The 24,254-nt window shown below is 37.7% G+C and overlaps 1 protein-coding gene across 3 annotated transcripts in view; it reads right to left on the bottom strand.

Moving 5' to 3' along the window:
* Positions 1-338: 338 nt before the first annotated feature.
* The window catches only part of LOC126470568 (serine/threonine-protein kinase Pak), a 130,519-nt gene continuing 106,603 nt past the window's right edge, over positions 339-24,254 (bottom strand). For 2 of the 3 annotated variants that reach the window (XM_050098513.1, XM_050098512.1), the window contains exons 8-11: positions 13,015-13,164; positions 11,188-11,370; positions 8,223-8,367; positions 339-4,379 (exon numbers count right to left, since the gene is read on the bottom strand). In XM_050098513.1, coding sequence (XP_049954470.1) covers positions 4,351-4,379; positions 8,223-8,367; positions 11,188-11,370; positions 13,015-13,164 — 507 coding nt within the window. In that variant the 3' untranslated portion in view covers positions 339-4,350. Of the gene's footprint in view, positions 4,380-8,211; positions 8,368-11,187; positions 11,371-13,014; positions 13,165-24,254 lie in introns of those variants that run through there. The other variant, XM_050098514.1, reaches the window with a different exon arrangement.

Below are 24,254 nucleotides of genomic sequence, written 5' to 3'. Positions count from 1 at the left end.
TTGAAGCTTTTTTGAATTCTTCTGTAAGTCAGTTTATGTACTTCTTCGTAATATAGGATGAGCTTGAACAGGTGTGGCCTAAAGACACAAATTTAAGGAAAGAGAGTTGGAGTTCAATTTCTGAACATCATCTAGGTCAGCAGACACAGCACCACTTTGGATTTGATAAGAGTATGCAAGGAATCAATTGTGACCTCATTGCAGGAACCATAAAAGTTGTCACGTGAAGTGATTTAGGGAAACAGAAAAACAGAAGAAGATATATACATTATACATATATTTCACATTATGATATAAACAGACAGTATGAGAAGGTAAAAAAAAAGTAGTCATTTCATTTTATTTTCGGTCCAGGTCATTTCATTTTATTTTCATAACAACAACTTAATACAACAAAATATTTGAGCAAACCTGCAGAACAAAGCAGAGACACATGATACTCAAAAGCACTACATGTGATGTGTAATTAATGCCCAAATAATAAACATTTGTCTATTTACTTTAAATCTGTCTACAATCTGCACAGTAGAGTGTTACATTCTGTAGGCTGATGAAAGTACAGTAGAGTAGAACAACTTCTTGTAAGAAATGGCAATTCAAGACTTATCATAAAAATGCTAACTGCTGCATTGCAATAGTCAGTTAATGATCAGTAAAGGGCAGTGAGAATCAATAAACAGTAACAATGATTCAAAATGTTAAGTAACAATGCATCCCTAAATACAGCTCAAAGGTTCACTGCCAAAATTAATTCACTGAACAATGATGATTCAATCTGAAACAAATTCCTCTTTCAGTATTAACAGAAACCAAACATAATATTAACTTCCATAAGAACCACCTATCAACAGCAATTAGCACTCAAAAATCTAATTTCTAGTAATTTTATCCACACAATGTTTGTACTGCTCTTACTTAAAGAGCACAAAATACCTGTATAAAAGTAATAAAGCCTTCAAAAATTTCATTTCATTTGCAGTCTCTAGTTTTCTTTTTAAAGTACAATAAGTAGCATGAAATAAGATGCAAATTTTTGAAGTTTGAAATCTCTAACAGAGCAGGGAGCTTCATTTTTCTGGCATCTAGAAAAAAACAGATACATGGCAGAATAAAAGCATTTTTAACAATTCAGGACCAGAATCTATTTGAAGGAGAAATGACAGCCTGGGGACATGGATAAAAGCTTCAATTATTGGTGAGTCATTATCTACTCAGATTTATAGTAGGAATGATGAAAACTTTACTATGCAACTGTATCAGTCTTGTTATCAGCAAAGTACAGCAGTGGACTGGGCTGACAACAGAAAGCTGAACCTTTCTGGCTGATAGAGTAATAAATGCTAATTTGGGAACATACTGAGACAAAAAGTAGAAAATAAAGGAAATGGCAACAGACGTGACACAGGAGTCTTTTTTCCGTCAATTACAAGTAAGAATTTAAATTGGCCCTCCACAAGTTACTACTACACCTGATCAGTGTCTTCTTAGCCACTTTCTGCTGGTAATATAAAACACATTTTTAACATAAATGTATGCAACATCCACCTACACTATTCTCTCTTTTCTTGTACAAACTGTTTCCTGATCAATCTGTAATAATTTTGCACCGAGATTAGACAAGTCACTTGTCTCTGAATTGGTTAAGATTTATATCAATTCATTTTTCCTCTTGCATTTGTGAAATATGCATGACACAATGGAAAATGGGACTTATACCAGGGATTACCTACAGTAGTAGCACAACTTTCCACAAGGGCACATGCAGGATGATTAACACGTTAACTATTTCTATCTGGTAGTCGTTAAGACCATTACTGAATTCAAAAATTAAGTTCTTATTATTCAAATAAAATAACTTTGTGACTAACACGTCAATGGTGGGAAGCAGTGTTGCTAGCTTGTATGGTGCATGCCCCGTACTGTTCCCATACCTCCCCATGAAACCGGCCGTGCTGGCTACTTTCTGCACTTACTTATTAAACAAGCAACACAGTGAGCATGAAGAGCCCAAGAAAGATCTGTGATTGGCTGATAGCTGGCCCAAACACTCAACTCATTGAAACAGCAGTCACAAAGTTATTGTAATCGGAGTGTAACAAACTAGCTCTGCTAACAAATTTTTAAACTGCCTCAGTTTCTCCAGTGGTTTTCGTTCTTTTTGTATTTAATGAGCTAATCGCAAACCTGATGACCAAAAGAAGCAATCTCTCATTGTCAATCTGCAAATTATCAATGTATGCTTTAGTGATTTATTTTTAATGCACAGCAATTTTGATTTGAGCCCTACCAAGCAGTCTTAAACTGATGTGCATTTTTTTCTAGGTTTAAAATCACAGCCATGCCATAGTTTAAAAAAGTATTTGGAGGAGGGGGGAGTAGATTTCATCTATATTTACAGTTTAATTTATAACAATATTGGTCCCATCATATGGAATATATTTAAAATATATTTTTAAGTACAGCACTGCAATACTCTATACTGAAACTGTAAGTGTTTACTCAGTGGTGTATATTGCAAATAAACACAAATCCTCATGAAACACTTGCCCTTCACTAGCTTATCAAAACAACTTTACTATTTGAAAAATCCTTATAAATACTAAAATGAAGTTATGGTTTCTTTGTTATTGAATATTATGTACAAATCTGTGAGAACAAGACAAAAGTACCATCATAATAGTTGACTCAAGGAGTGCCAAAGAGAATGAAAAGTGCAGAGAATACAAATTCTGAACCACCATACCTCCCTTCCAGGCAACACACTCAACAGGAAGAATTACAAGAAATTCTGTTGCCATATATTGTGGTTAAAGTAGACTCAGTGCAACAGTTAAAATTCTCACAAATTTTTAGTCTGGCTACTGTAAATTATTAATCAGTTACCATTTCATTATAACATGACTGAGAATCTGTATTATTTCATCATCCTGCAATGCACTTTATCACATAAAATTGCAAATACTTCAAATCATGTTAACTGAATTAGAAACATGACTGACTTCGAGTTATGTTTTAATACATTACACATGTTTTAATATTTATTCCTGACTGGAAATAATATAGAAAAATAAGATTTCTTATATTTGTTACATGCATAAAAATTTGCACACTGTAATGTGATGTCACAGCAAGACACTACTCAATGCCACAATTCTATTACATTGTGTTGTTCCAAAAGCTTTACCAATAACTTAAGACACACTATAGTCTCTCTTACAAACAATTATAGTGTAATTTTAATTTTTTTCAAATCAGTATTGTAATTAAATAGTTTCTTACTAAAAGCATACAGTGAGAATGTTAACAGTGAATAGTTCGAGCACTAATTTCAGTCATCGTTTTAAGTCATATGCTCTTGACGCCTAGTGAAGGAAACTAGCACATGGCTGTGCTCAGTAACAGTTGAAGTTTGTAAAAGTTTTTCCTCATTATGTATATACTGATTTGATATGTTGTTTCCTCCTATGAATAGTTGGCTGTTGTGACAGGGCAAGGATCTCATCAGTCAAAGATGCTGACACATTAACTACCACTGAGGTTCAAACGGATACCAATCAATATCTACAAGTAAGTTAAAATTTAATTCTGGTCCATAGCAGTTACATGAATTGAAGGTAATGATGGTTATCAATCTCATTTCAGATACACTTTCTCGTCCAACCAAGAGATCTTTCAGCTATAAATACATATATAAAAAAACAAGTCAAATTATATATATATATATATAAGTTTAAGATATACAACATACTGAGCCAGTTATGTTGAAAATGGCTTACACAAAATACTGAAGTGCAACTTTCTCACTGAATGTAATGGATGTAAAAACATGGTGACTGGGGAAAGTTCTAAAACACATTACTTGTTCCAGTTTCTGTTATAATGCTATGAACAAAGATATATAAGAACAGTCACAAATTCAGTTATCCCATTACAACTTCAATCTATTTTCAGTTGTGACTAACTGATACTGATTCTCAATTCACCACTTTTCTAAGACAAAATAGCACACAATAGTGTGGAGAAATTCTTCCTTTACTCCACTGTCGGTTTACTCAGTCAATGAACTGAAAGCAATGATGAACTATATTATACTTATGCACTACTGTTACAAACTGTGATTAACTGTAGGAATTTACATGAACAATAAAACATCAGTTAACATAAAAGTCATTTCAAGCTGGATTTAAAAAAATCTCAACATTAAATGATAATGTCACCTGTTACCAAACATCAGGTTAAAACAGTTGTACTTTGTGATAACATTCAGTTGAAAGGATCTGTTTATTGTATTATTGCAGTTTATCTTACATTGAGCAGAGGACGAATGTAATATCAGGAATTGGACATTCTTCATTTGTGCAGTAAGTCGATGCCTGCGCCTGGAAATATTGTCTTACATAAGAACATGTAAACTAAACAAATCTGTTGGTGACACATTTAAAAAGCACTGAGACTGATGTAGTAAATCAACTGGTATCTAGGAGTCTCTCTTCCCTTAATGCTGTGCTTATTCTTAAATATAGTTAATGGAAACAGGACAACACACACAAACTTTAGTGGCTCCTTCTGAAGTATATGTTTTGTCAAATATACTTTCAAGGCAGGGAAAAGAAAATTCATAGCCAGCTGAATTACGGGATTAAAACTCTGAGCAGGACAACCACTCCTGGTCTAGCAAATGACTAATTTTTTATTCACAAAAAGCTGATGGGTATTCAGTTTCTAAATCTAGGTTTCAGCAGGTTGCTGCCATCATCTTATTCTTTCAGTTTTTAATATGTTAATTCTGGAACCATTACTCTGAATATTATGTATAAAGGGAGCATATTTAAAACTTTGACAGGCACCAACTTCTACAGCACGATTATCATTTTCATAAATATTGCTTTTTAACATGTTCTGATACTCTTTTATCTTAATTGGAATAGGAAACTTCTTTGAATTTCTTTCCTTGCCCCTTATATTACAACTAAATTAAGAGATTTGCTCAGAGCTTTTTGTGTTTATATTATCATAAAAATTAGTATAAGTTCCCCAAACCATTGCAGTTCTGCCTTTTGTAAGCTTGGTAAGTTTATGTTAAGTGTTGATTAAGTTTAAGAATTTGAAACAAAAATTGCCATTTTATTAAGTAGCTTCTATAAATTATTGCTCTCAAATTTTATAAGGTTTCTTCCCGAACTTTCAAATCAAATCCTTGTTCACAACGCAGAAATACTTTCTACCTGGAAGCTAAAATATCTTAGCCCATGCTGGCTGCAAAACACACACATTAAAAAAAAATTGTGATTGCTCATTTTTTTGTAGACCAATAGGTTGTAGATCTGACATGTATAAGCAAAATTAAGTTGTTTTTGAGAATTCAACTCAGTGTTAAATAGACTCTGTGTCGCGATCTTTGGCCTCAACTCCTTCAAATGGAGAATCACAGTGACAAATACTTTTGTTTCACAATTACAAGTGAGTTACAGAGAGTATTCTGTTTTAGTTAGACATATGACTGATGGGTACTAGCATCTCAAACATGTAAACTCTCACACCAATGGAAATAACACACATTTTTAACAAGAAGCAGCAACTTTTTCATCTCTTCTCTTAACTCTAAGGTATCAATTTCCTTCAAAAAATCTTTGCTAAGCTGAAATGGAGATAGTGATTGGTGATTCCATAGTAATTTTGGGTAATATCTCAATAACAAAGTAAAGATACAGATATTTCTGTGAGAGCACTTATGTAACAGAAGTATTTAATTGAAAAGGAAAGTGCAAACTATTGACCCATACGTACATGCAAGTGGTCTATGAGACTAAGGATAATATTTTCACATTAATACAATGTCTGACAATTGCTTCCAAGAAGCTGTCTTCTGAGTACCTTTAAGTGAGCATAACAGGAGTCATTTGGTATGGTACACGTGGTATTTTAGCAATAGCACTTCCAGACTGCTTACAACAAACAGCTCTAAGGTATCATGGGCATGGGCATGCATTGGTGTCAGTTTGTTGTTAGCTCTGCTTAGGTTATTCCTGAGCACATATGAACATACTATTGGCTCTGGTGTCAGAACAGACATCATCTTGCTTGGTTCCTTATTCTAATATCTTGTAAGTCTTATAACTGCAGCAAGAATTTGGTGGCTGGTTAAAGAAGTGATGGCTGAAAGTGAAGCTGATGATTATGAAGGTGGAGAATTCGATTTTGAAGAAATACAGGACCCAGAATGTAAAAATGATTCTGAGACACTGAATGAGGAGCATCAGATGATGAAACAGGAGACAGTGATTACAGTGCAGATAGTGGAGTGTTTGTCAGTAAAGACCAAACAGTATGCACGCCACATGCTCCACCAAAGGACCCATGTACATGTTCTCATAACATCTTAACTAATTTGCTTGTGAAACGTGCTACAAATCCACTACAGTGGTGGGAAATGTTTTCTGATGAACAAATTATGTACATACTGGTTAAGCGTACTAATAAGCACTTTCAAACTATCCAGAGGAACTTTTCTAGGGTGACAGATTCCCAAACAATTGATAAAGGTGAAATGTAGGCTTTACTGAGATTACTGTACTTCCCTGGGGTAATGCGTGACCACATATACAAGATTTATGGCGAACAGATGGCACAGGACTTAAAATATTTCACATCACCATGGGCATAAACAGATGTTTTCTCCTTCAGTGCATTACTTGTTGAAAACCCTCAGAAAGCTGATACAGTTGCTGAATACATGACAGATGAAGAAACACCTTATGCATTCCATGGAAGGTGCAGAATCCATAAATACATGCCAATAAGCCAAACAAGTAAAGAATACAGATTTTTGCAGCAGTGAAGGGTACAATGTCTTATGCATCTGACATGGAGATGTATGTTGGACAAAAGCCTGAAGGCCATACAAACAGGACAGAAGGCCAACTGAACTTTTTCAGTGACTCTGCTGAATTATCATGACTACAGGGCACAACATAGCTTGTGACAATTATTTCACAAGTTACAAGTTAGCAAACACACTGATGACACACAAGACTACCATCATTGGTCCTCTGAAGAAGAATAGGAGAGCAAGTCCCCTTGGGATTTAATAACACTAAAACAGACAAGAAAAGTCATTTGTTTGGATTTCAGGAAAATTGCACCTTAGTCTCTCTTATGTGTTAAAGCAAAATAGAGTGGTGTTACTTCTGTCTATGATGCATCACGATGCAAATATTAGTGAAAATACATGGAGATGTATCACAGTCTATAACCTTACTAAGGGTGGAGCTGACATGATAATGAAAGAATGCAACATATAATGTAGCTAGAAAAACAACAAACATGAAAGCCATGGTTGCATTTTATTACATGAACACAGCTGTGATAAATGCTGCTACTATTTTCAATATACATAAGAAAGGTCGACTGAGAAGAAAAGAATTCTTATTGTAGCTCCCTTTTGCACCTCTGTAAGTGCATTTTCACTAAAGGGGAATATCTAACACCTTGCCAAAAAGACAACTGAAAGAAATGGAGAGCTCTGAGGTGTGAAAAGTTCTGAAAAATCAACCGCGAGCTCATGAGGACATTGTGTGGACTGCAAAAACAAGAACAGAAAAACTAGACATGTTGGGAAAACCACAATAAATATATTTGCCTTTACCACTGTGTTACCGTATGCCAAGACTGTACTGACAAAATGTACCATTGAATACGTGCATTACTTTGATAGCAGCTCATTTTTATGAATCTCCATTTTGCATAAATGCTTTTGACCAAAATATAATTTTTTTCTTTTAAATGGATATGGTAAAGTGGCTGGTAATGATACAACTTCATTTATTAACACTTCCCTGCATTATAATGTAAAATAAAACCAATGGAATCTGTAAGGGTCTGAGAGAGCACTAGCCTGTACTGACAAAGTACCACGCGCGTGCACTGCTGGGTTAAACAATGGATTAAACGTGTTTCTCTAAATTTGAGCTATAAGAACTACATTTTTTTCTATTGGGTATATAAAGTAAAACGAACTTTTAACTTTCTTCTCTATTGTTCTTAGCTTAACTTCACTAATCCTACATTTCGTATATTTTTCCATTCTGAACATTCAATCTCTATGGAAAATCATTCAGTATTATTTACATGGGTGGGAGGGAGGGAGGGAGGGAGGGAGGGGAGGGAAAAAATATGCCACTTAGTGACTCAGTGAGTTATGATTATCAAAAATTAATCCCAACCTTTTCCTAGTATTTTCTGTGCAGCCTTTATCAGAGGAGTTAATGTAGTAAGTTCCATGCAGTTTCTCAAGAATGGATGTCTCAGAAGCTCATCAGCTGTGGCACGTTTGTCAACGTCTACTTGTAGGCAGCAGTCTAAGAAATCCTAGAACACACATTTCATCATCATATAATCAGAAACAACTTCCAATACAAGGTAATGTAACACAAGCAAGATATAAACAAGATCGTGAGTGGCCAAGAAAGCTGACACACTGTTCAAGATTTCAAATTACTTTTTATAAATGCAAACAGTAAAGCAGTATTAGTCAGTTGTTAAAAAAACTAAGTACTGTGACTAAAGAATACAGGGTGTCCACGAAAGAATGTCCCACTTTAAATGATATATAGTGACAGTTTCATTTAGAGTATTTTTCATAAATTAATCGTAAAACTGAGAGTAACTTAGTGTTTGTCACAAATGGTCAACAACTCTGGAGTAATGGAAGCAATAGTCTCTTCCTTTTTGTGTCTCAACTCTGGCAATTCATTAGGTAGTGGTAGAATGCAGACACAATCTTTCATAAAGCCCCAAAGGAAAAACATCACATGGCATGAGGTCAGTTGGAAAGAGCTCTGTTGTACTGAACATTACGACTAATCCAACAGTCAGGGACTTCGACAAAGATATGCCAATGGGGAGCAGCTCAATCTTGTTGCCAAATAAAGTCTTCATGGTCATCTCTTACTAGGGAAACAGTCCTCCTTGCAACATATCCACATAAGCCACCCCAACAATCTAAATATGCCATCCTCATTACAGTGGTTTAGCAAGGATAAAAAATTGTCCTAAGCCTGACGTCACAGCAAGTACAGAAAATTAATTTTGGGAAATCTCTTTGATACTGTGCAAATCCATAAAGCTGTTCTGACTCCCAGATACGAATATTGTGGGTATTCGTAGAAGTAAAGCTGTGAGGATGGGTTGAGAGTTGTGCTTGGGTAGCACTTTCCCGATAAAGGCAATGGTCCCGCAAATAGTTTTAATCTACCAGGAAGTTTCATTATGAGTATTTATCTTTCCACTGACAAGGGACTGCCAAATAAAAAACATGACAGATCAATGAAAGTAAGTAAACTTTATTATTTGGAAAGTAATCACCACGACTGTTAATACATTTTATCCCACTGCGAGACAAGACGACCAGTGCTCTTGTGGAATGATTGTACCTACACGTGCACCACTTCGTCTGAAGCAAATTGATGGCCATGAATATCTTTCTTCGGGGTTCCAAAAATGCGGGAATCGCATGGGGAGAGATCTGGACTGTATGGAGAATTTGTAAGAGCTTCACACTGAAACTTATGCAGCTAATTCTAAACAACCTAGGCACCATGTTGGTGGGTCCACATGTTGCCAATGTTGCTTAGAGTAAGGCACATACAGTCCTGATCTCTCCCCATGTGACTTCCATATTTTTGGAGTCCTAAAGAGACATTTGTGGCTGTCGATTTGCTACCGAAGAAGTGGTGTACACCTGTGTAAAATCAGGGTTCCTTAGGCAACCACAAATATTTTACCATGAAGTTATTGACCAGTCTCACAGTGGGATAAATATATCAATAGTTATGGCAATTGGTTTTGAAATTATCAACAGTTACGGCAATTGGTTTTGAAATAACTAACATTTTACTTACTTTTTTCCTATCCGTCTCATTTGATTAACCCTTACAGACAAAAAGTTGTCTCGTCGCTGAACACCACATGCTCAAGAAAGTCATCTTCTTGGGAAGTTATAACATACAACATAGTTATCTGGCTTTAAAGCACATACCAACTGTAACCAGTATGGACATGGGTAAACTTTTTCTTAAAACCTTTCACATGGTCGTCTTTGGCAACTGAACTTCAAGATTTGCTTTTGGAACAGACTTCTTAGAACTATGAAGGAAATATGCTTTGACAAAAGTCAACATTCTTTTCAGATTTTTCGACACCCCAAACTTTTCCATTTATGCATTGATCTGGCCATCTCAAATTGACTATACAATCAGCAGATGTTTTTGCCACATGGGGGATCACAATTAAACTTTAAACAAAATGCACACTGAACTGAAATTACAGATTCAGTCTTAGCAACATCCAGAACACAAAACGATTTCAACTCAGACGTCATCATTTTGCATATGTGGTGCTGCAGCTGGAAAAACAAGACAGTACTCATGCATGTGGTTTTATAAGCATGTTAGAGTTACTCTTTAGTTGTGACCTTGAACAAACACAAAACACTTTTAGTTCAAAATGGTTCAAATGGCTCTGAGCACTATGCGACTTAACTTCTGAGGTCATCAGTCGCCTAGAACTTAGAACTAATTAAACCTAACTAACCTAAGGACATCACACACATCCATGCCCGAGGCAGGATTCGAACTTGCGACCGTAGCAGTCGCTCGGTTCCAGACTGTAGCGCCTAGAACCGCACGGCCACTCCGGCCGTCTAAACACTTTTAGTTGATACTATTCAAATTTGTAACTAGAACATTCTTTTACGAACACCCTGTATATTCTCTACTCACAAGTAACTCATTCTCCTGTATCTTCCACCATGTTAACTGATGTGTCATTCATTTTTGAAACTCCACCAAAATAAAAATTAACTGTATATGTTCAAACACTGAATATGAATAAGGAACCAACACAACAAATAAAATGAATGTGGAAAGTACAAAACTACAAGTAGGATTGAAAAATCACTAATCAGCACCTTTGAGACAAATAATATTCTACTTACTTGCAATGATACACTAAGTCAATGTTGTTGATCTCCCTACTGTGTCAGCTAAGACTTGGGCACTGTGTTGCCTTTAACAGAAATTTTTAATATCCTATGCAAACAATTTCAGCATGTCTAACTCTAAATAACACTGTGTAACCTAATGCAGAAATGACAGAATCATCTAAAAGTGGTAGTGTAGAGGGCCTCACCTTGAATTCTGGAGATAATTTCTCCCAACGAGGTATAGCTGGCCTTCCATTCGCTGCTATCAGATACAATGCTCTAAGTGGGGTTTCTTTTAAATAGGGTGGCTCTCCTTCAATCATTTCAATAGCCATAATACCAAGAGACCATATATCAACTTTCTTACCATACTGCTTTCTCGTCACAACCTGCAAAAAGCAAATATTAATTGGTGAAACACAAACGCCCACACACACACCAGATCAGTACTTACAAATTTAATGCAAGAGGTTATGTGGAGTACTGCCTGCGTAACACAAAAGAGGTGTTTGCATTAACTATTTTTGATAATTTACTTCAACATTACCTGGAGAGAGAGAAAAAAACGTATCATCATACACTCCACAAGCAAAACAATACACTGATAATGATTTTATTTGAAGACAATTACACTTTCTCCTTTTTTATTTTATTGTTCATAATACCTCGAGTAACAGGTAATTTTACAGCACTTATTATAAATGCTCTAAGAGAATTATTTAATCTACTGATGGATGTGACAATAACAACAAATTTTGTGATTATGTCTGTGTAATGCAAGGCAGAGTACAATAATAAATGTAAAAAAGTTTCAGATATAAAAATACTTCAGATATGAATACAATATAGGGGTTACAAAAAGGAAAGAACATACACAAAACACAAGCAACTGCTCAATAGTCCAACTCCACAGCTGTCCAGTTAACATATTTTACTTCACACTAAGGTTGGCAGTTCAATCCTTTGACCTGCCAAGTATAGTGTAGCACGACTGAAATGGGGCTCATACAGTTTCATCTACATCTACATTTATACTCCGCAAGCCACCCAACGGTGTGTGGCGGAGTTTCCAGACAATAACTGAGAAATTAAAACAGTCATGAAGGTGAGAGGGGACAGAGTGGACGGGGAGAGGGGGGGGACAGTGGACGGGGAGAGGGGGGACACAGTGGACGGGGAGAGGGGGGAGAGGGGGGAGAGGAGAGAAGGGGGGGAGAGAGAGGAGAGGAGGGTAGAGGGGAGAAGAGGAGAGAGGGGAGGGAGAGAGGGGAAGAGGAAGAGTGGAGGTGGATGGGGAGGTGGATGGGGAGGTGGATGGGGAGTGGGAGGGGGAGAGTGGAGGGGGAGGGGAGGGAGGAGAGTGTTGTGTGAGGGGAGAGAGGGGGAGGGGAGTGGTGTGGGAGGGGAGTGGTGTGTGAGGGGAGAGAGGGGGGAGGGGAGTGGTGTGTGAGGGGAGAGAGGGGGGAGGGGAGTGGTGTGTGAGGGGGGAGAGGGGGGAGGGGAGTGGTGTGTGAGGGGAGAGAGGGGGAGGGGAGGGGAGTGGTGTGTGAGGGGAGAGAGGGGGAGGGGAGGGGAGTGGTGTGTGAGGGGAGAGAGGGGGAGGGGAGGGGAGTGGTGTGTGACGGGAGAGAGGGGGAGGGGAGTGGTGTGGTGTGTGAAGGGTGAGAGGGAGAGGGGAGGGGAGTGGTGTGTGAGGGGGGGAGACGGGAGGGGAGTGGTGTGTGAGGGGGAGGGGAGACAGAGTGGGAGGGGAGGGGAGAGGGATACCTTTCCTCATGTCTGAAATGAGCAATACATTTCTCACAATCAGTATCAGCTATCCCAACCTTATTCCAGTAACCTCAGTCTACAACATACCTCCTCTCCAGGTCTGTATACATTGGGACCCTTTTTATCCACTTTCTGAAATTTTTCACAAATATTGGTCTCTATTTTTTTAACTTTGTTGCTAGATATAAATTAATTATGTATGCGTTCGGCACAGTATCAGAAAAATCTAGAACTATTTTCAATAAAACAGTTTTTTAACTTACTTCTGGTGCCATCCAGTATGGTGTACCAACCAATGTCTGTCTCTTTTCATCTCCAACAATGTTGGCACAGAAACCAAAATCTGTGACTTTTACTGCACCATTCATTCCTAGAAGAACGTTGTCAGATTTAATATCTCGATGGATGATGCCCTGTAAAGTGTTGGACAAGGAGATGAAATATTTCATGCCAGTGACAGAACTTAAATAATTTAGGAGTTAAAGTAACAACTGACTGAATATCAGAAGCATTGAGTTGCGGACATGTACACAAAACAGAATGGACACTTTCCTAGCTTTTGAATGAATCCTTTTACAAGCTAGACTAACTGACCGTAAAAACTCTCCTCTCTGGGTGCCACTACTTGTTTCACAATGACCATCTAATTTTCAGATTCCACCACTCCTTATACCTCACCAACCTGATACTATAGAAACAATCCCCATAGCACATACATCCCAGAATTACCTCTGCTCTCTCCACAAGATGCTGTTACTGCGCAATCCCAACTACCTATTCCAATTTTCTAAATTGGAAGTCTTGTCTTCCAACACTTGGATGAGCACTCCAGACACCAACTCAAAAAATTATCAATTTATTTATATTGTACTCTTACTCTGAGCACCTCTACCCATCAACACCCATCCTCAACCATTCTACCCAGTGAAGCATTTCACATCAACTTCAACCCTTATAGAACCTGGATCCTATCTTGCTGACCTTTACCATCTGCCACATCCTCCAAAACTACACCCCTCCCTCCAACAACACCCAAGTCAGGACGTAAACAAACCCAAAAGACTGTTGTTGACCTATCCAACTAAAACTCCGACCATACAGAAGATTCATTCCTATCTGAGGGCTTCACCTTCAGCCCCCTCACCCAAGTTTAACCATACTGGACTCATCAAAGACCTGTTCACCTTTTCCAGAGTCCTACAACTGACACACTTCTTTGCTACCAATTTCTCCAACCAAAGACAATCTACTCCCAATGCCTAACTTTGCCTCTCCCAGTACACACAATCACCCAACCACGGCCTGCGCCCTCCCTCATTTAACCATCTCCTAATTACCGTCCAGAAATTCATTACCTCCAACTTTGCCTCACCATCTTTCCCCAGGACCCTTTTCAAGAACACAAACTTCTCAACAGAAGATATAACAGCCATATGCAACCTCAAGACATACCCTGATTTAACTGCCCTCCCTGAAGAAATGGCTCCACCACTGTCATTGTAAATCACAGCCCTGCCACACTGAACCCTTCCCAGAAGTACAGTATAACCTCCAATCCCTACTCAAATCCTTAGGTCAATCTAAGAATCTTTCCTCTGAATCCATCTCCCTCCTAACTCCAACAACACCCGCCCACCCACCCACACACACACACACACACACACACACACACACACACACACACACACACACACAGTTTCTTTCTACATGCTTCTTAAAATCTGCCAACAATCATGGATGCCCCAATGTAGCTGTTTACTGTGCTCTCCCTGAAAGAATCTCTGTTCTTCCTCATGCATTCCTATCTCATACACTTGCTACCTGCCTCCTTGCCAGCAGCCACCATTCCCCAGCCCTCTCACACACTCACAGCCTCTTTTTACCTCACTCCCACTTCCCAAATCTTTCCTCTCCTTATTGACTCTACCTGACACTACCCCACAATCCCAGTCAACTTGCCAGACTGCAATCCTGGCACTGTGTATTCAACTGACACTAACTGTACAGTTGGTACTTTACTCCTAAATTATTTGAATACAGAACCATTAATTGTTTTAAAAATTATACTTTACATAGGATACACACTCATATACTGTGCAGCTTACAGCATGACATCTCCTCAGAAAATTATTACAGTTAAAGAGAGAGGCCAAGATGATGATAGCCAAAAGTTAAAGTCAAGAAACTGCAGTCTCTTTCAGGTAATCAGCAGAAATAACATGTTCTGAAAACATTCACTGTTGTCGATACAACTGTGAAGGATAACATTTCAGAGATTTATTCACAATTAGAAAACTTCAAATCTGAAGTAATAATTATGTTACAAAGTATTTCGCAGTCAATTTCACCAACTGAACTACATAATACATGCACAAAATTAAAGAAAACACTTATAACGGGAAAGGGTAACAAAAGGAGTTACTTGTGATATTTCAACGAATGGAAAATTCAATATCCTTATCACCTCAGACAGGAGTGTTATCTTTATAGTCTTGAATGTTATTGAATTTAGCATATGTTAAAATTCAGCAGTAAGTATGAAATATGTATTTTTTTGTTTCCTACAAAAAAAAAAAAAAAAAAAAAAAAATCCTGTCTCGAGATACAGGCCTCCAACGATGACACTGCAAACACCATTTTGAAGATGCAAATTTCGGATTTTTTTTAAAAATTCTGTATATCTGTAACAGAGATAGATATTTTGTTAGAGTTTTTTTTTATTTTAAAGATAATTAGTTAATGCTTCCTATAGTATCCTCCGTTTGGATATATCTGCCAAAGTTCTTTTACCTGTCACCTTTAGAATTTTTTTTATAATTTACAGAAAAAAAATTTTTTTTTCAAAAATGCCAATCCAGCAAAGTTAGATTTTGTTTCTGTTGATTAGTACCATGTAGTACCATATTACCTGTAAAAGAGAGCTTCCACTTTTACGTTGGACAGGTTTTACTTTAAAAATCATTTTTTTTTAACTTTCAAGGATAATGTATGTCTTCACTGAAGTTGTTTCTTACTAATTTCTTTGTTACAATGTTTATTTCTATTGTTTTTGTTGCAGTTATTTCTTTTCACATTCATTGTTGCAGATACTTCTTACGCTTTATTGTACTTTGTCAGTTTCTTTGTCATGGTTGTTCATTCCAGGTTTCTGAATTGTAGTTGTTCAGTGCTAATTTGTTTACTGAAGAGGCTTCTAAGGAATCTGAGACCATCCAGCGAGTTCTGTGTTTTCGTGAGGAATTTCCCACTTGACACAGTTGCAGTGTGTTTTGTGAAAAGGACTGTTTGAAATGTCTTCTGACTGGGGCCACAGTAGAGTGAAGTGTGCTGACTATTTGCATATCCATAAAAGTGTGATATATAAGACAAACAAAGAAACAGACTTTGTTCAGGTTGGGAACAAGTGTTCTCACTTGAAGACTCTGTCTCAAAGTGAAGATGTTGCCAGTGACGACTTTTTGTGTCCTAAATGTTTAGACAGAATAACAACAATGATGCAGATGATGCAGATTTTGCATTCATAGAGGAAGAATTAAATACCCTGAATCAGTCAGCTGTTAAGAAACCGTGCTCAGTGAAGTCAAATCATAAGCTCTATGCATCAAGAAAGGGCAGATAAATTACTAAAGCTATGGATGAATACACTCTCAAAACTGGCCACACCCTTCAAAGCAGTAATTCCATCTTCAGAAGGAAATGAACTACAGCACTGTTGTACCTCTTGCCAGGAATTTTTCACAAATATCAATTTGGCTGTTGAATATTCTGCATCGTACAGCGAAAAGGTGCAAGTTTTAACTGTAATTCCAGAGACATTTCCAAACAAAACAATTTTGAACCATGTTCCATCAGCATCAAAGTACATGGTAGGCAAAGCAAGAAATGTGAGGCCTGTAAAAGGAGTCTTTGGAAGACCAGATCCCTATTATGTTCATCCTGTAGAAGCAGCTCAACTTCAGATAGTGCAGTCATTTTATCTGGAAGATAAATGGGACTTCTCACCAGAGTGCCAACAAAAAAGACACTATAACTGCTATAACTGTAACAACTGAAGGCCAAAAGTTGTGAAAGTGAAGAGGTACATGACTCGCAGTATTGAAGAAACTTTCGCAATTTATAAGAGCAAATATACAACTTCATATATTGGAAGATCAAAATTTTATACACTACGACCTAAGTGGGTAGTTCCACACCCAGCTAGAGATGTCTGTTTATGTGTGTACTGCATGAATTTTGAAGAAGTAACTTTGAAGAACTTACTGGTGACATATGACACCTTGGTTGGGCATGTGAAGTCATTAGTAATCTGTGACAAAGCGAAAGACTTGTTTGTTTCAACAATATGGTGACTGCCCTGGAAAGGGAAGACTGTCTTTACAGACACTTGGCCTGGAAGACGTAGCAGATAACTCTGCAGACATTACATATGTGACATGGGAGGAAAATAAACTAATTAAGAAAACTGTTTCCTTTGACAGTTTCATTAATGAACTTGATAAATGGTCAGTAAAAGCAGTAACACATCAACATCTAAAGAAATTGCAACAACACATTGCACGAGTGAAAGGGTGTATACAGGATGAAGAACTATGTTTAGTGCTTCACTGTGATTTTGTTGAGAACCGGTCTTCAATTCTCCCACAAGAAGTACAAGGGTATCATTGGAGTAATGACCAGGTTTCAATGTTTACAGGAGTGACACATTTTCAAAACAAGACCACAAGTGCTGCAGTTGTAAGTGATGACACAGGACATGACTCAGCACATGCTTTGTTAGCAATGTGCAAAATTCTTCAGCTGCAAACAGGGGCAGAGAAGATCATCATCATTTCTGGTGGAGCTCCTAGTCATTTTAAAAACTGTTATACCAGCTGTTTGAATTGAGTAGGTCGCTTGTGCCAACTGACTGGGTATACGGTACTACTGGTCATGGGGAGGGGCCTTGTGATGGTGTAGGAGGCCTGCTGAAGCTCGATGCTACAAAACAATCTTCCCAGACCAAATACAGCTGTGATTCAGAATGCTAAGGATTTTACGAGAGTTGTGAAATCTTACACACCACAACCCTCGTCTTTTGTCCAAAGAGGAAATCGAAGAATTCTGTGAGCAGAAAAAAAGAAGAATGGTCCAAACAAACGACCCCTGTGAAAGGAATTCAGAAGGCACATTTTTGGACTCAAAGTTAGGGGCGAACTCATATTGCACGCACTTTAAAGAGCAAGAAAGAAGAAATGTTATTCATTTGGCCAACACCTCAGAAACAGTAGGATAATTTTCAGATTCACAACCTGAAAGGGGGATGTTTGTGGCGTGAGTGTAGGACTGTGACTGGTGGATTGCAGAGATTATAGACACCAGTCATGAGTTAAACGAAACTGTAATGAACTTTATGCTACCACATGGACAAGGTGCTGGATATGGGTTTCCAACTGAATGACTGCATCAACGCCATCGGTACTCACTTCCTGTTCACAATGTTTTGAAGATTGATAATATTCTTCTCGGGTGTGCTGCCGGATCATAGCATCATCTCGACACAATATTTCAGCGGTCCAACTGGCCGCCATTTTCAGGTGAGAGTGCTGGTACACGACCTCGCCGAAACTGACTTCTCAGCACAAGCAGCAGACCCTATATAGGCCACAGGGGATCTTGTACACACTGGGCTTCCTCAAACCCAAGTCATCCTTAACTGAGCCAAGAAGCGCTCTAATCTTGTCTGGCGGACGAAAAATAGTTTTGATATGATATCTTTTAAGAATTCTTCCTATTTTCAAGGAAATGCTCCCAGCAAAAGGTAAAAAAGCCACTGATTTGCAGGTACCTTCTGGAGGTTCAGGCGAAGGTCCAAACTGGAAAGCACGACGGATCTGTTTATGTGTATAGCCATTCTGCTTGAACACAACCTTGAGATGATCTACTTCTTGCGTCAAGCTTTCTCCATCTGAAACGGCATAAGCTCTTCTCGCCAACGTCTGCAGGACCCCCCGTACATTGGAATGATGGATCACAGCTAGAAGCATACAGGTAATGTTCCGTGTGCGTAGTGTTCCATCATCCTTTCTGCACACCAGAATATCCAGAAACGGAAGCTTTCCATTACTTTCCACCTTCATGATAAACTTGATGCTAGGATGCAGGGAATTAAAATGATCTAGGAGGCAGTCAAGAGCTTCTCTCCCACGAGGCCACGCCACACCATAAACGTATCGTCAACATACCTCTAGAAACAGGTTGGTTTTAAAGACGCCGTCTTCAGTGCCAAGTCCTCAAAATCCTCCATAAAAAGATTGACGACTATTGGGGACAATGGGCTTCTTCTAGCCACTCCGTCAGTCTGTTCAAAATATTTGTCATTGAATAAAAAGTATGTCAACGTCAGCACATGGTGGCAAAGCTTGGTTGTCTCCTCATCCAGTTTCTCACCAATTACTTGCAAGGATTCTTCTAGAGGTACCTGGGTAAAAAGCGACACAACATCAAAACTCACAAGCAAATCACAGGGACTAAGAAACAGGGACTTCAATCTCTGAATAAACACCATAGAATTGGGAATAAGATGTTCACATTTGCCGACGTGAGGGCCAATAGCAGATGCTAAATATTTGGCTAGATTGTAGGAAGGAGCCCCCAAATTACTCACAACCAAGCTTTTCCACCTGAAAGTAGAAGCGCTCTTTTTCAGGGAATGTAGAACTATATGGTACTAATCAACAGAAAAAAAATATATGATTTGTCATTTTTGAAAAAAAAGTTTTCCCATAAATTATAAAAAAGTTCAGACTGCTACAGTAAAAGAACTTTGACAGGTAAGTCCAAATGGAGGATTTCTTTGTAATCATAAAGCAATTACCTTTCAAATAAAAAATGAACAAAATATCTAGAATTGTTCCAGAGAAACAGCATTTTAAAATTTTTCCAAAATTTGCATCTTCAAAATTGTATGCGCAGTGTCATCTTTAGAGGACTGGATCTTGGAGCAGAAATTTTTTTTTGGAGAAAACAAACAAATACGTGTTCCTTACTTAGTCCTTAATTTTAACATATGCTAAATTCAATAACATCTGAGACTATGGAGGTAAGATTTTTTCCTAGCCTGCCTGAATTGATATGGACTATGCCAATAAAGATAATTATTAAAATTACCAAGAAACAAAATGGTTTGCCAGTGCTTCAGAAGGGACAGTTCTTAATTCAGTCAATAGAAATAGTGGCAACTGAAAATAGTAATGCTAGTTTTTGGAGCTGTGTGTTCTTTCTTCAGGGAGGCAAGAGGGATTGGCTGCCTAACACTGTGGAGAGGGGTGGGGGTGGCAGCACTATGACCATCCTAAGTTGTGAGGTAGCTGTCAGCTGTGAAGAGAAGGGGAAGTAAATACGAAGTAGAAGGTAATGCAGACACTAACAGGCCAAACATAGTTCACCTGAAATAATTAAGCTTTAGTTATAGATGAGACAAGTCACTAGCCAACTTCACCATTACCCATAACTACTTCACCTCTGAACACGAGACCTACGAGCAAATCACAGTGGCACCTATGGAAACCGGGATGGCCTCATCCCATGCAAACCTTTTCATGAGCTGCATGGAAGACAAAATCCTCAATTCCACAGATAATATCTTTGTGGTCTGTACTTCTAGGAAGCTGAACTACTCCAATCTCTGCAGCTGATTAGTTTATTTCCTTGATTTAAATTCACTTGGTCCTCCTCCAAATACATAGCCATCTCCTTGGAAGCTGACTTCCATTTCATTGAGGGTTACAGTCCAACCTCAGTCCATACCAAACCATCCAATAAGCAATTTCAACTGTTGGCACACTGACCATATCAAATGTTAACTCTTGCCTTCAGAGTATGTATTTCTAGTAAATATATCTGGTTGAAATACATGAACACCTACACTACTAATCTCTCCCAGGTTTCCTATGCTGAAACCACACCACAGATCTTGACCACAAACAAATCTCCCGGGCAGGTTCCTCCTCCAACCCAACAAACATCACCACTTAGCATCACCTAGCCTCATATGCCTCTCAATATATTACTCTGTCAGAGCTATGAATTTCACAAGTCAAACACTGAAGTGAAGTCATCTGTCCCTGATAACAGCCACGGTTGCCTCTTACTACTCTCCTAACCTCCACATCCTCCTTGCCAAACCATATGACATTCCCAGACCATCATCAAAACCCTAAGGTTCTTATCTCTCCATGTGTTCCCATAGTATGAGCCACTCTGTATCTGCCCGCTACCACTTACTCCAGCCTCATCACTATTTTAACATTAAAGGCAGAACAACATGTGTAATGTGTTAAATTTTTGAATAACTGCTGTGACATCTCTAACATCTGGTAAACTGTTTTTCTAGAGCTTTCAAGATCTCTGATCTGTCTATACATGAAAGTTTTCTTACTGATTATTATAATATAGATTTGTTGTTATTAGCAGAAACATGTGGCTCATACAGAACTAAAAATTTTGAAGCAGGGAAAGGGGGGTGGAATGTAATATCAAGAGTTTATATATGGTGTTCAAGCAACAACAGTATTTGAAGTATTTCTTTCAAACCACAAGATATTGAAAGATGATTTTTGAATGGTTCAGTCTTACTGTGCTGATGAGGATGGCTGTATTTTTTGAAGGAATCTCTTAATTTTAAGATTCATGTGTAAATGTCATGTATAAAAGTTACATAAACTATAATAAAGCTAATTATAGTTATGTTTATGGGTATTGTACAACAGAGAACCCCATGAAACTCTTGCTGCAGTTCTAAAGTCAACTGAGTATGTTTTAGTCTATCTTTTAACAATAATTATTAAGTTTTGACCAACTTTATCATCATCTACTGTTATGAAATTATGTCATATAACATGGGAGTACGTTGTGTGTACTTATTCCACGTTTTCTATGAAACAGACTTTTTGAAACCACGTAGCCAAAAGAAGGTTTTTATTGGACTTAAGGTCCACATGTAATGTAAAGCACTGTTTTTTCATATACATCATACCAAGAGAACCTTATATCCCATAATTTTTAATTCCGGTGTTAATTTTGGAAAGAATTGTTTCATCAAACAACACTCTTCACTTTTTACTTTATGATACATGTTTTTGTGGTAATCCTCTAACAAAGGAACATCCCCAAGTGTATATAAATGATCTTGATGAAACTTTGCGGGTGTGTACAGGGGCAAAATAATGCGATATGTATTTTTTGTTTGTGTTCAGTTTAACTTTTACGGGGTAAAATACATCCAGAGAGGTAATTTGGTATACTAGGTTTAGAGAGACTATGTTCGAAATGATATACACAAATGGAAAAAAAAATTGTAACACCAAGGAGGAATTGTGAGACAAAAACAAAAGTTGGTAGGCCTATTTCTACATCTGAAAGATGGTGTCTATTCAGATTTTGCACCAAACAATGGAAAATCCAGGATGGACTAATGACAAAATTATGAAAAGGACAGATTGTTTCTCACCATATAGCAGAGATGTGTTGAGGATCTACCCTTTTCATAATATTGTCAAATTTTGCACCAGTTGCCTAAGAGGATGCAGATCACGTTTGCTTTAAATACACACTGTAACAGTCATGAACCTACATTTGAGACTGGACACTGTGAGTTGATGTTAACCAAGAATGCCTTTAACGTGACAAAGACGACATTATCATAATTTTTTTAATGTGTATAATGTGCATATCTCAGTGTATTTCACTGCAATTTAATGTGGAATCATTATGCGTGAAAACGAATTACTGGTAACAAAGACTAGTGCAAAACACTATCGTAAAAATTGTCAGTATGTTGTCACATTCTGCAGTGTCAACAGTCATTAGCTAATTTGTTCAACTTTACAGTGGGAGAACAGATTTACAATCCACTGAACAAGCAAACAATTAACCATTAATTCGACAGAATGCTGAACAAGCAAACAATTAACCATTAATTCGACAGAATGCTGAACAAGCAAACAATTAACCATTAATTTGACAGAATGCTGACCAATAACATCAAAAATACCAATATCGCAACACGTAACCCCCCCCCCCCTTTCATTTAAAAGCATTTTGCAATTCATGCCTTCAAAATGATAGGGGGTTATTTGTCAAAATATTGGAGTTTTGGACGAACTTACCCGGCCACATTCTTGTGAGTAATTAACTTCTCCTTGGGCACTGTGTTGAACATTATAGTCTGAAAACTTCACAGGCTACATATCCCTAATCAATAAGAGCTGGGAAGTCCTCATGTACTATGTATGCAATCGATATGTTGACAAAAACATTTTTTAAGCCATGGGTGTTTATGACCAAGAGATTATTACTTTACTTTGTTTCAAAGTCTACATCATGATACCATCTGCTACCTGAGTCCATCTCTGAACCATCTGATTGTAAGTTTAGGATGATAGTTTCAAGGCTTTTATCAATCTTCGTCTCCCTGTCAGTCTTATTTTTGAAACTTTTCAGCATGTCACACTGAAGGGGCTGCTGTCTATTGCTTCACTCACAGGCATTTCAGCATCTGTTATCTAGAATATTTCGTTTTTTCCCCCACATAGTTTGTAATCTGCGTGCAAATTACTTTTATCGGATTGTACTGACAATGATGCGAGTATGTGGTTAAACGGAAAACAGTGTGACCACACTCACATGTAACAAAGTCAAATTTGTACATTCTGTTACTTGACTTTTATAAATTAACAAGCTGCAGGAGCTCAGCACGAGTCCAGCTTATGTTGTCCGGAATATTTTTATTTTTCAGCCAGAGCACAATACCCATTCCCTGGTGCTCGTACTTGGTACAGCTGAATGATAACTTGCACGATAATTTTGACGACCAATTTTTTAAAAAAGGTATGGCTGGAATTGTTCAGTGAACGACTTCTTGAAAGTGACAGCAATTTTTTCCAAATGGTAGTCACTACTGTTTTTCTTATACCAAAATAGAAGTTTACTCTCAGCAACCCAATCATAAGAAGTACTTTGCAGCTGTCTGTGGGTTGTTGCACAAATCCGTTTTGGGTTTTACATTTTGGTGATTGCATATCACATGTAGTTTCAGTGTAATTGGGGTGCCAAACTGAAAAAATTATAATTACATTATTACTCTGTTATGAGTCACCAGATATCACAGACCTCTTATATCAAAATACTCTAACAATATACCACAACAACCTCCAAAATTTTGTCGGTGTTGTTCGACTTCACCCTGTATACCATTAGGTGCACTTTCACAAAACATCTTCCCAATGTTCCTCAGATACCAAACAAAACAGGCATAACGGAGATTTGTCAGAGACGGGACTAATGTGACTAGTGTGTTAAAATAACCCTCTTCCGTTTTATGATTCTGGAACTCCCAACTGTAAGACAAAGCCTGTTCACTTCTGTATTGCGGACATTCAATTACATTTCTACATTTCCAAGACACTGGATACAATTTAACTGCATGGACCAATGAGGGCTCAAATGTGCACCAACTTGTGATAAC

Source organism: Schistocerca serialis, chromosome 3, assembly GCF_023864345.2.
Source record: "Schistocerca serialis cubense isolate TAMUIC-IGC-003099 chromosome 3, iqSchSeri2.2, whole genome shotgun sequence".
NCBI classification, from domain to species: domain Eukaryota; kingdom Metazoa; phylum Arthropoda; class Insecta; order Orthoptera; family Acrididae; genus Schistocerca; species Schistocerca serialis.
Note: the sequence above shows the minus strand (reverse complement) of the source record. Positions and strands in the feature narration are given on the sequence as shown.